This window comes from Anopheles maculipalpis, chromosome 2RL (genome assembly GCF_943734695.1).
Source record: "Anopheles maculipalpis chromosome 2RL, idAnoMacuDA_375_x, whole genome shotgun sequence".
Taxonomy (NCBI): domain Eukaryota; kingdom Metazoa; phylum Arthropoda; class Insecta; order Diptera; family Culicidae; genus Anopheles; species Anopheles maculipalpis.
In genome coordinates, this window is record NC_064871.1 from 32,358,719 (window position 1) to 32,371,967 (window position 13,249).

The 13,249-nt window shown below is 47.3% G+C and overlaps 2 protein-coding genes across 2 annotated transcripts in view; both read right to left on the bottom strand.

Annotated features, from left to right (window-relative positions):
• LOC126557109 (F-box/LRR-repeat protein 7) overlaps window positions 1–8,441 on the bottom strand; it is a 440,460-nt gene extending 432,019 nt beyond the window's left edge. Inside the window, exon 1 of the mRNA XM_050212773.1 lies at window positions 8,437–8,441. The gene's annotated coding sequence lies outside the window, so the exon portion shown is untranslated. The remainder of the gene's footprint in view (window positions 1–8,436) is intronic.
• The window catches only part of LOC126559649 (mucin-5AC), a 42,763-nt gene continuing 30,773 nt past the window's right edge, over window positions 1,260–13,249 (bottom strand). The window contains exons 3-9 of the mRNA XM_050215819.1: window positions 10,814–11,059; window positions 6,164–6,627; window positions 2,890–5,643; window positions 2,113–2,630; window positions 1,914–2,044; window positions 1,673–1,843; window positions 1,260–1,604 (exon numbers count right to left, since the gene is read on the bottom strand). Of these exons, the coding sequence (XP_050071776.1) occupies window positions 1,314–1,604; window positions 1,673–1,843; window positions 1,914–2,044; window positions 2,113–2,630; window positions 2,890–5,643; window positions 6,164–6,627; window positions 10,814–11,059 (4,575 nt within the window). The 3' untranslated portion in view covers window positions 1,260–1,313. The remainder of the gene's footprint in view (window positions 1,605–1,672; window positions 1,844–1,913; window positions 2,045–2,112; window positions 2,631–2,889; window positions 5,644–6,163; window positions 6,628–10,813; window positions 11,060–13,249) is intronic.

The following is a 13,249-nucleotide window of genomic DNA, read 5'->3' on the forward strand; positions in this document are numbered from 1 at the left end:
GCCGCCGTTCCAGACAATTGTCGCCAAAACAGATGCCACTCGGACAGCCTTCCGTTCGCTCCTCACCCCGCACCTCTCTCTCCTTCCTCAGCCCGCCATTCTCGCCCGTTCCTTAGACCGCGCATCTCGCTCGTTCCATCGAAATGGAACACAAATAATAAAACTTGTAGCGATAGAGTAGCGCATCCTTCCCGTATGAGATTCTGGGCATAATTTTGACAGCTTCAATCAAGCAATCTAGTGCTCGTTGGAGGGAGGTACCCCCGCCTTTCTCTTCTTCCTTTCATCGCTCGCTGCGCTCGCTGTTGCTAAGCTACGACGATGAAGACGAAGTTGGGTTCGGGTTTGGTTCGGGAGCTTCACGCGCTCGGGTGTTAGCCTTACGTTCTTTTATATATAGATATTTATTTGAGTGATCGGCCTATAGTCACCATTTCCGCCAAGGTTTAAAGTTATTCTTTTTCCTTGGACTATCCAGGATAAGTATTAAACCTCCTGTCAAAGTTCAACCAGCGATGATTCCCACTAATTCTTCCGACTGAGCGGGGACGGAGCGGGGACGGACGGAGTGCGGAATCGACATCCACTGGGAAGTCAATGGCGTAACTTCTCCTGAATTTGAAAGAGATCCTTGGAAAGGCTTACAATAACTTAAAATCTAAGATAAATATCTAACTTACTAGCTCTTAAGCTATTGTAAACTTAGAATCTTATAATCAACTGTCACAAACTCGGAGGATATGAGGCAAAGCAAATATTGCTTGAACTCTATTACTCTACAAATGAGGCCCAAGATTGATTGGAGATATTTCTAGCTTGTTTTAACTTTATTTTACTCGAGATTGAAAGATCAATTCTACAAACGAAAAGCGATCCGGATGGGCTTCAATGTCCAATCCTGCCATGCAAAATATTGTCTCTTTCCGTCAGCAGATTGCTTAACACTTCATTTAATGACATTTATGATTAAATGACAATATTTAATACTTTTGAATCATAAAAAAGAATAAAACACCGGATTGAAGATTTTATTAATTATTCTATAGTACTTTTTTATTAAAAATAAATAATTTATATACATTAGCAGCTACGCTTCACTACACGATACGATTCCTACAATTAACAGTAAGACTTCAGGTCCACTTCAAGCGGACGAAACCGATTGCTAGAAAACAACCCTACAACAACTGAACTGTTGTATCGCGTGGATTCACTCCTTTCCCACCGGACCCGAAAACCGAACGGTGAGTTTAAAGAGAAACAGACTCACGCACACGCGCATTTTATTTCTCCTATGGCAACGGCAGCCAAGCTCAGAAGTTCGGATCATAGTCCCGATAGTACCGTCGCGAGCTGTTACTAAAGTGGTGACTGTTGGGTGGCGGTGGTGCATGGTGGTACGGTGGATACATCGCCATCACCGGTGGCGGTGGCTCGTGCATCATGAACGCCGGATCGTGTAACCGATGGTGGTGCCCGCTCGGCGGATAATGCGATCCCTTCAGACCGTAGTCATCGTAGAAGTAGTTCTCCGGATGGCGTTGTGATCGCCAGCTGTCGTAGATGTTCGAAGCGCTGCTACCGTGCATCGAGTTCGAGAATCGCTGCAAACGAAAGTGAATGTGATTGATTAATGTTCAGACACTTCGAAGGTCAATTGCGAAGGACATACCTTTGGCTTCACATCGTGCATACGATCGTCCCATGCATCGTCCAAATTGTAGAGATCCTCGGAACCAAAGTTTTCGATACCTCCCATATGGTTCTTGTTCAGCTCGTTCAGCATGTCAGCGGTAAGTGGCGTTGGTGCCTTCTTTTTGGCGGCCTTTTGGCGGTTGATAAGCTGTAAAGAAAAGACAGATCATTCGTGATTAATGCTTACAGTACCTCATATTTGCTTCGTATAAACTTACCACAGTGACACCGAAAAGGATAACGAAGAGCAACGACGCCAAGCCGATCACAATCACAGCGATAGCCCACTGTGGTAGGAACAGATCGTCCTCAATCGCTGGTCCAGTAGCAACAATTGGTTTCGGAATAACTGGAAGAATCAAGGAAAATATGCCCAAAATAAGTCACATTACCAACAACATTATTTCTTTCACTCACCTGTAAAATCGGTATACACAGGATCGACCCGGAACTTTCCTAGCTGGAACACTTCCTTCACACGCTGTGCTGGTACTTGCAAATTTTCACGCTGAACTACCAACGGTTCCTTATCTGCTTTGGTTTCCTCATCCTCTCGCTCTCCGTCATAATCATCCGCACCGGTCGTCGTGGTTGTGGTCGGTGTCGTTGTTTCCGGTACCGGTACAAGTGCTTCGTGGAACATCTTCCTGATCTCGAGCGTGTTTACATCACGCGTCAAGTCCGTCAATTCGACAAAATAGTCCACCAACACACTACCCTTGTTGAAGCTATCGATGCGCACCTTCTTGTACCATTTGCTCAGGTTCTTCGCCTTACTGTACACCTCGTTCAGTTCCGTTTCGACCTCACGGGCCAACTTTTTCCATTCGGCCGTATTGTGATCCAGTAGCTCCGGTACCCAGTTTACACCGTCCACAATACGTATCGTGCCCGCCAGATCACACTCCGAGTGACAGAGACCTGGTTCCGTTGGTCTGGAAAAGGAGAAACAGACAGTGAATAAATTATAAATTCAAGAACAAGAACAAACATCAATAAAAGTCAATGATCCGCAGCTGAGTAAAATAAAACAGGTGACCTTGCCGTGTGTCTGTGTGTGTGTAATTCCAATTGGTGGAAAATGCATCGCCACGCTCTCATAACTCTTAGTAATGCATACCCACTACCAAGACCGGCCAACGACCGGAACGGATCAGCGCTAGGCTTGGGAATGTAGCTAAAGCATCAACTTACCTAGGCGTTGTGGTGGTAGTTGTAGTCGTCGTCGTAGTCGTAGTAGATGTGCTTGTGCTGCTCGATGCTGCCAGCAGTTTTTCAAGCAGTTCCTGCTGTTTTTGCTGCTCCAGCAACTTCTCGATCGAAAGCGGCGTAGTTGATGGTGTCGGCCATCCGGTAAACTCAGTCGTTGCCCGTGTCGGTGGTCCCTTGCGGATGTGAATCTCAGGCACTACCGGACCTTCCGCATGCAGTGGCTTAGCTGTTGTGGCACGAACTGCACCACCGCCGCCAGGAAGTGGTTTCTTCGCTCCTGGACGACTTGGGAACACTACCTTAAAACCACTGCCAGCCGAAGCCGTTGCAACCGTACTCGCCGGTTCCTCGGCTTTGCTTGCATTAAAGCCTGGCGGGAGCAATGCCGACACATCCTTAAACTGGATCTTTTTCAACAAAGTGCTCGGATCGATCACTTCCGCTTCGAGTTTTGCGTCCTCATCGGCTGGTGGTTTGTAGCCGGGTGGAAGCAGCTTACTAACGTCTTCGCTGAACACAACCTTCGGTCGCTCTGATGTGCTGTCTCCGGACGACTCTTTCGGGGGTTTGTACCCGGGGGGTAAAAATTTGCTAATATCATCCTTAACCGTTACTGGTGCCGGTGTGGTAGGTTTCTTGGTAGTCTTGAACGTTTTGTAACCCGGTGGCAGAAACTTGCTTACATCGTCCTCCACTGAGATTGGGAGTACCTTAGCAGCCGGTGTCGTAGCCTCGGATTTACTTTCCGGCTTGTATCCAGGCGGTAGGAAAGCACTCACGTCTACCTTTTGGGCTTTCTTAAGCAGATCCAGCGCAGGGTTGAGCTTTTCGTTCACCTTCACCTTACTGATGAGCTCCTTAAGATTGTTCGTGTTCTTTATGTCCTCCTCGGTGCGGTTAAGCTTGTAATCTTTGGGCAGCAGTGAGCTAAGCTCCTGGATCGGCACATTGCTCTTGTACGAACGGCTAATATTGGCACTGCGGAATCGATTGCCCAACTCAGCCTTCGCCGACTCCACGTCTAATGGAGCATCATTCACCGCAGCTGGTACCGTTTCACCGGGAGGGTTAGGTTTTTTAAGCTTGAATCCTGCCTTTGCTTTGTAATCCGGTGGCAGTAGCGCTGATATGTCGTCGATCGTTTCAAACTTGATCTTCTTCACCAAGCTATCGGTAGTTGTGGTAGGCTTAACGGTGGTCGTCAACCCAGGACGGGGCTTTTTCGTCGTTGTGGCACGTGCATTTGGTTGGAACTTTCGGATCACCACCGGTGGCAATGCGGTCGAGCTGGAAGCTTTCTGATCTTCAGCGGCAGGATCCTTCAGCACCGGGAACTTACCGGCAAACAGCCCACTGGATAGCTCCGACTGTACACGATCTAACTTATCGATAATGCTCTCGGTGGACTGGGAGAGCAGCGTTTTCTCCGTCGTCACCGCATCCACCTCATCCGTCACCGCGATGACCGGTTCCTGTGGGGCAATCGTGGTAACGCCATCCGTTTCTTCACTAATGCCGCTTGCCGTGGTAACATCGATATCATCAGTTTCATTGCTTCCCTTCGATTCGAGCTCCGCCAACGGTTGCTTCTTCTCTTCCTGTTCGACCTGCGGGAAGGGCAAAAATCTTGCACCCGATACGCTACGGCTCGTCTGGACAGATGCCACCACTACCCAACTTTCCGTCGTAGCATTAGTAGCGGCATCCGCTTCACTCGAGCTCGCAACACGTTCCGTCGTTGAAAGGGACGATTCGGTTGTGGATTCTGTGCGGGCTGTAGATGCGGCTGTTGACGGTGTGCCCTCGGGTAGGGTTTCTTGCGTTCCACCGGCGGCCGCAGATAGTTTTCCATTCGCACTATCTTCCTTCACATCTTCGTCCGAAAACTGTAACATATCTGCCGCAGAATCATCCAGCGGTTCCGATACACCGGACGGTGGAACAGCCATTGTCTTAGCCGTTGGACGCAATGTTGTTGTGATGGGTTCTTCATCCTCGTACACGTACTCATCGTCGTAAAGTTTTTCCTGCTGTTCCACACCCAGCTCAGCCGTACTATTTATTTCCCGCTGCAAACCTTCCGGTTCCTCGTCTTCGTCCTCGAACGTTTCCTCTGATCCACCGTTCGGTAGGTAGAAGTTGTCCGTCAAAATCACCGTATGATCTTCAACGCCAACCGAATCTCCTGGAGCTGTTTCAGACTCTCGCACCGTATCGTAGTATTCATTCTCGCTGATATTGTTTAACCGGCCGTCCGGATCTTCCAGTACAGATTTTCCAGTACCGGCGGGTGATGTAGCGGAAACGCCCACGTTTGGAACGAGTGACGTGCCTGGGGCAAGCTTTTGTTCGTGCACCGCACTCGTCGGCACGATCGAGTTGTTCTTCGTTGCCGGTGTTACGGGTTGAAAATCGTTTATTTCCTGCTGCTTGTCACCGTCAAACCCGGTCGATTCTTTGGACTCTTCGTAATCGTCGTAGTCGTAGATGACTTCGGCCGACTTGGCCGATCCGTTGTGCGTGATGTTGATGCTCGGTATGATCGGTTTGGCGGGCTGATGGATGAAGCGTGACAGTACCGGCACCTTAGCCGTCGTCGTGGTGGTCGTTGTGGTGCTAGTTGTCGTTTTTAGTTTGCTTGCGCTCGGGAAGGATCCACGCGTCGCGATGGCGCTATTTGCGGTGGGCACACGCTTTGCTTCAAACGTTTGTCGGAAGGGATTTGGTGCTGGCGTCCTGTGCAAAAGAGATGGTTTAAAATTAGATAAATGCGTTCTAGCTTTTCCTTTTAAAATCTTTCGTCTACATCTTGGCTTCACGTGACTTCTTCTCTTATGCATAGTTCATTTTATCCCCCTAAAGGTCTAAGTAAAGAACACAAAGAGATATCCAATTTATGCGAGAACATGTTGAATGCAATCTGCACCCAAGCATCAAGGAATGCATTGCAAATTCCTGCCTTAACAAACTAACCATTTAATTACAGTCTTTTGGAGCCCATATCCGATGATAGGCAAAGGCCCTTTGAGTGGGTATTCAAAACGATGTGGAATTGATGATAATTCCTCGGTTAGGAACTTATATATTCGATGAAAAGGTTGTTTAGTTTTAATTTGCCACCCGGCACACTGAGCCAGCGTTATCATCATTTTTCCCTCCCTAGGAATGCAACAGCCTTGTAAGGATACCCTATCGCAGACGATGAGTACTTTGCCTGCAGCCAAATGGACCGACCACACCTCATCATTTCACCTACCTGCCACTGAATCGATTCCGCACGGCCACACTGTCCACCGTGGTAGTTCGCTCCGTTGCTGCCTCGGTCGTCGTCGTCGTGGTCGGTATCGATCGATAGCGATTCGGGCGTGCAGTAGTACGACTGTTCTGGGTGCCACTGGTTCCAGCAAAGCGCCCATTCGTGGTACCATTCTGGGCAGACTGCGAACGACCGGCGCTGCCACTCGATGCTACACTATCGGCCGGTTTTGATCTAGAACTCGTGAAGCTGTTCCGCGTACCGCTGGACGCCGACGTCGATGGGCTGCGTGGTAGCTGCTGCCGTTGCTGGGATGCCGCCTGATAGGTTGAGGCACGAGTTGGTGGCTGTTGCTGCTGATCTTCGCTCGCGAATGGTCGGGCACGGTTCGAGATGTACGATAGCTGACGGTCGCGTACGGATGAGGATTCGGATGATGGGGCGGGTGCTGGTGGCGGTGGACGCTGTAAGATAGAACCGAAAAAGAAACCGGAACGTTAGCGCACAATCGTATCAGACATCGGCGGAGACTTTCGGCTTTGGGTAACGTTCTCGTTCATTTATCCAACCAAGCTATGCGATGATGGTTCTTTTAGGAGGAAAAACACAAAACCGTACGTGCTCTTGGTGGCATTCTTAACACTTACCGCCAACCAAGAACCCGTTTATCGTACCTAAGGAAAGGAACCGTTTTACCCTACACTCCACTTCAACATCATGTGTTGTGCGCTAGCGCGAGTTATTTCGCGGCTTGACATTGTGCCAGAAAAATCGTGATAATCACCTAACCGTAAAAAATGCTCATAAAAAGTGTCCCATTGTCCACCCGGTGCCAATGCTGTGTGCACCGTTGTTCCGATTGGCCTCGTTAGCTGAGCAGCATTGGTTGCAACCGTAACCAATTTGACCGTGGCCTCTTACCAAGCCGACTAATCCAGCACAAGAATGGTCCACATTCTCACGAGCGAGCGATCACTATCGGGAATCGGGATTCGATACCGTTGCATGCTGATGTTTTCTTGGGGATTGGGTGTACAAAGGCCAGAGTTCGGTGCTTACTGATGGATGAAAAATTAAAAATGGACGCATTCCAAAAAACGCAGCTGTCCAAAAGATTGTCCTTCATTTGTACAACGGCTGTTACGGCTGTTTCATTCATCTCCAAATGCTCGCGAACTGTCTTGGACACATTGTTTTTTGAACCGTTTCAGGGTTGACCGACCGCATGCTCGGGGCACCGTTTCGTTTTGGTCGGGCTGATTGAGTGGCCAAATTTATTGAAACGACTGGTGAGGGAAATGATTTCCGCCGCCAATCACGCCCAAACTTCCAAACTTGGACGCCTGCTGTTTGGTTGGTGGTCCGGGAGCTTTTTATATTCAATTTCCAAGCCGTTTTTGGCACTCCCGTGAACCAGTTTCAATGCACACAAGTGGTTCATTGCGTGCTGTCGTTGAGAGACACGTTCTGTACCGCAAAAAACGCTACGCAACAACTTCATAATCCATACCTTTCGCTTTTTTTTTTGGGAGGTTAAGTACTGTTTCACTGATGTCCTTCATCGTTGCTACACGCAGTGAGACAGAGGACACTCACATCAATCAACAATCATAAGCTCGTTTATGCTGTATTGGTCGATCAGTTGGAAGGCATATCAGTGTGGAGTACTTTGGGCAGAGAACATGACCACACCAGTTCACCAGCTCTAACGAACGCTATGCTTTCCTTCATTTCCGCTGTTCACACCGTACCACATGGCACGCATTGTCGTTGTTAGCCATTGCGTTGCGTAACTTCAACGCTCCAAAATGCTTTCCTCAGTTCCAAGTAAAGTCGGGTAGATTACCTTTCCCTTGCAACGGTCTGGACACTTTCCAACGCAGTGCACGAATCGTGACGGTACGATTTAGTGGCGCGTAGGAGCTACGATCGACAAATTGAACGGTGGTCACAATTATCTGTTCCACTCATTTGCGGTTGTTGCTTAGTTTATCTATTTTTCCTACTTTTCCACACCGCACCGCAGGCGGACCAAATATACGGAAATGGTTTCTAATAAAGGGAAATAGAACGTTTAATATACTGCCCGAAACGGAAGATTTATTGGGGGGCCTTTAAATCAATCAAAACCAATTCATCGTAACGCTGGAATGTCAGCATACAGCCAAAATGTGTTCTCTGGTCCATGTAAATTGAAAGATCATTCGCGATTATTACAAAAACAAACGATCCCGCAGCCCGCGACATTTTATGGGACCACTTTTTGTGTCTACCCGAAGTGTGCCGCAGCGCAATAAACATCCACCTTACCGTCCTCTTCAACTCTTCCAGCAATTTTACGCCACCGATTCGCATCAGCTGTGCAGGGCTGAGTCATAGTTCGCTAGTTAAAGGTAGGGGACGAACCGACAGAACAAAGTATCCTTCTGGGCGAGTGACACTCATTGGGCAGGGGATGTACTTTTACTTCACGGGGTACGCTGAAGTCGACGAACTACCACAGATGGACAAAACCAATAAACCCCCGTTGCTGCTCTGTTGCGGTGAGGCTGAACGCCGCCCGGCTGAAGCTGATATTTCCCGGTGGAGCAATAAACTGGCGGCGTTCTGGTCACTTTGTGTCGCGCCCACGATCACAATGGTACGGTTAGTTTCAGGGCTCGATCATACCGCCGATTTTGGTCAAGATGTCAAAATTATTAACGATCACCAGGGAAGAGAGCGATCGAGCGCTCTGCTGTTGGGCTTTACTTAGCATAACATTTCTTAACACAGCTAAGAAACGGGAGAAACTTGGCCGCTAGCACACGGTTCTTGTGATCTATAATTAAGCACCGTGCGCGACAGACCTTGCCTTAGTTCAATGTGCCCAACAATCCAATTCTGGACACGAGGGAGTTTTGTCTTCTCTCGCTCCAGGTTAACTTCACACAATTGACACACCACAACGAACCCCGTGTTGACGCAACTATTCGTGCGCGATGATTAAGACTCGTCGATTGGCTCACGTAATCGGCGCGCGCAATGCTGGATAGAATATGGTCGCATCCTGGCGCAACGGACACCTCATTACGGTGTCCGAAAACAACGTGTGCATGTTACCGGGCGAAAGTAGGCCAACTAACAGGAATCTCGTGCCGTATGTATCTGGCTACCAATTTAGAGCAAATTTCTTCAATCAGAAATAGCCGCCCGTTTTCCGGCGGCGGCGAAGGCGTGCCTTCAACCGAAAAAGGGACCACTCAAACAGAGTCTTGGCCTGTGGTTTTGAAACACCACACTCTTACCGAAAAGTCGTTAGTGCTACAAAAGAACCGAAACTTCTACTAGCCAACTGAAATGAAACTAAGCTGTCGAAATATACCTTAGCTCTGTGTCGAGATGACATTGATAGACGGATTTCAACGCGGCACGTCTCGCGTACGGGCACGAATAACATCTCGTTACTATGCAAAGCAAGTGGTACGTATTACATTTTTCTCCAGTCTTTCGCACTACAGACCTCAGCTCAGGTAACTCTGTGCGATCGTGCTGAAAAAGCGCGCTTGTGTAATCAACCCCGTGGTGGGTGTGAGCGAGCGCGTGAAATTGGCAAAGCTCGTGGGAATTTTAGCTTTACCGTGAAAGAAAGCAGGACATTAACATTCTTGAAGTTTGGCGTGTTTCAAAAGTACTTTCTTTGCTAGCAGAAACCCTAACAAAGAATCCATGAGAACACAAGTTGTTCGGGTGGACGTGATCATACTGCTTGAATGTTGCGTTTGATTTATGTCTCTTAGTTGGCTATTGGCTATTTACCAAACCGAACAGTAACCTTCGGCACGTGAAACATCTTGATAAACATGATCAATATCGACAACACCCTTTAGTCCGTGAGCCTATCGATGAACCCATCATGATGGTCTGAAAGGAGCCTTCTGTGGAAAGAGAAAACAACTCCTCTTGCATTGCTTAATCAACAACCAGCTTATGCTATATGGAAACGTGAAAAGTTAGGCCACCGAAAGTACACCAATCCAACACACAAATTTGGCAACGTAAGCAGTAAACCACGGCTAAGGAAGTGACGAAGTTGTGCCGTAAACTAATCGGTCTCGCATCAATGAAGGCCAGACGTGTACCGAAAACTCATCGATTTAGCTTTTGCATTTGGCAACACAGACCCTACAGGTTCCACTTGGATGGAACGATTGTTGGTGCAGTGTTTGTGGAAGGCGTAATCGTGCGTCTGAATGTTGGCGCTGGGGTTGTTCCTTCCTTTTTACTAGCATTCCTTGTAGGATAAGTGACTCGTAACCCAGTTTTGCGGGTTGGCGATCGTTATAGATATGCCGGAAAGAAAAAGGAAAATAGACTATGTCCTGTATTTTGACACATTAACCTAGAAGGAGCTAATATTACTGGTCATGCTGTAAATTAAAATAGATTAGATTCAGTTATGCTGCTAAAGAATCACAAATTTACAAAGGATAGCTTATAAACTACTCTACACACACACACACACACTATTCACATTATCAAACTTCTTTAAAATACACACACAAACAAGTTTAAACCCTTATCCAAGTGCTTGATTTCGTCCCCCGAAACCCAGTGCGACAATTTTCCCAGCAAATTCAACCCACACAGCCACTGGCTACCGACACTTACCTGGGGCGTTTCGGTGGTGGCCAGCTCCGGGAACCCACCGGACGAGCTGCTGCTGAACGGACTTTTGCGCTGCGAGCTGCTCGCTAGCTGGCGGTTCGTAGCCGGGAAGCTCCGACTGGCCGTGAGTCCATTGGAGAAGAAATCACTCCTCGGTGGACTGCGCGAGTACTGGAAGCCGGCGTTCGAGGACGGCGTTGCGGAAAAGGGTCGTGGTGATATTTCGAAAATATCCGCACTCCGTGGGGTCTGTACAATGGCCGGCCGACAGGATGGCAAAGGAATACACAGGACAGGACAGGACAGGGCAAGGTTGTCGAAGAATGGTTGAGGTAAGCGCGTTCCGCAGGGAAAGGTTTTGTGGAATAGGATCAAAAGGATAAATAGCACACGAAAAACAGAACACAAAACACAACAGCGATATATGGAAGAGAGAAATAACACACATGTAAAGATTGGAAGTAATACTAACACTACATAGGGTTTAGGTGGAATAAAAAAAATTATAGCATAAGTCGAAAAGAGAAAATAGCAAAATACTAATAAAACAAAGAAACTAAAGCAGCAATCACATTTCCATGCAAAGTAATTAAATTATTGAAATAAAATAATTTACATGATCCGCTTACGACACACACGAAGTAGTTTACCTTTGAGTTGATTGTCAGTTCGAGTAACATGCTTAGCACATAACGTATTTAACCATTGATAACAAATTGTAGATAACAAAATATTATTTAAATGTTTTCCTTATCTACATTTCTCAAAGTTGGTCGATGCTAATTGTCCTAAGTCATCAAATATCCTAAGTCTACTGCTAACCTATCTAATCTATTATATTGCCCCAAACCCAGTGACACACACAGTACTTAGTCATTGTGTTGTGCATATTGTGTGCGTCTTTAAACATCAAACTTCAGGTGGCCTTACACTTCAGACCAGCAGCATGCGTAGGCCTGCATTCGAATCAGGCCACCGGCAGCAGGGACAACCTATATGGAAAGCATGGCACCATTCTGTTCACGGCGGCCACCAACCGAAAAATGAACCACTGGACAGACCTCCTACATGCACGGAATATCAATCACTGCGTGTGTAATATTCTGTACTCGGGGACCTGCAGTGGTGCTTGTTGACCCACTTCGTAGCCATGCGATATGTGCGCATGTTTTACCAGCGAATAGTTTCAGTCACTTTTTTCACTGTAACCAGTTCGATCGGTTCTACCCAACGAATGGCTTGCGAGCGAGTGTTAATCACTTTCTAGCCTTTCTAAATGCGACTAAATCACGGAATCCCAAATTCATGAGAAGCGTTAGCTACCCTAAACCAACGCGAAGAAGTGCCGTGTTCGTGGACGAAGCTATGAAACTCATTAGAAACATTCTGCGCAACAGAAAGCTACACCACACTCACTCAGCAGCTCATTAGGTACGAAACAATGCAGTCATTATGCTGGGGATGGGTGTGAATTGGAGGCGAAAAAAAAAAGATCACCAATTGTAGATATGATTTGGCGTCACCAGCGTCACCTTTCGGTAGAACCGAGCCGATCCCAGCAGAGAGCTTTGCGTATGGCGTATGGATGCTGGGAAAACTGTAACCAACCGTTGAATGAGGCTCGTTTACAAATGAAGAAAAGATAATGAAGATGATGGATGAATGGTTGAGGCAATCATCTGATCACTATCGACGGATTGGTTGGGAAATTCAACTTCAAACCGTCTATCAAACATTTTCGCACAGCAAAAGCAGCTCTTTAGCGTAGCTGGAGACTGGGAAAGGGAAGCGTATCAAATCCAGAATGCAGCTGCTTAGCAAAACACACGAGCGCAACTAATAGACACATTTATTCAAATTCGTAAAGCAACCTAATCAACGATCAGTATATACGCTCATTAGAATGTGCTTTTGTTGGGCAATAAATCTACACATCTTTACATTCTCTGTGAAGTGAGTTCTTCCATTACTCAACGACGACGTTCCCCTAGCCAATTAACTTTAATCACAAACTGTTAACATACGCTTAACTTAATTGATTAGAACTAACGTACAGATTGAAGGTTCTCCGTTACAAAATTGGCTAAAACTTCCTGGTACGATTGGAAACCCATGGAACGAAGTGCAACGAAAAAAAAACCGATCGTATTTGTTAGTCTGGCAGCAGCATTGCAGATGGCTGCATTCCATCATTCTGTGGCTGAACGATTATTCCTAACCTTACCGGAATGCGTATGCAAAATCATAGAAGCTCCACACACAAAATGGGAGAGAAGCTAGTGGGAGGAGCAAGCCGATCGAAAGGCGCCAACCTGAGTGATTGTTTAGCGCCCGCGGGTCACATGCCGGCCAGGGTGCGTCCTAATTGAGCATACGTAGCAAATTGAATCGTTTTCGAAAGCAAACCATGCTAAGTGTTCGGTATATTCGTAACGAAAC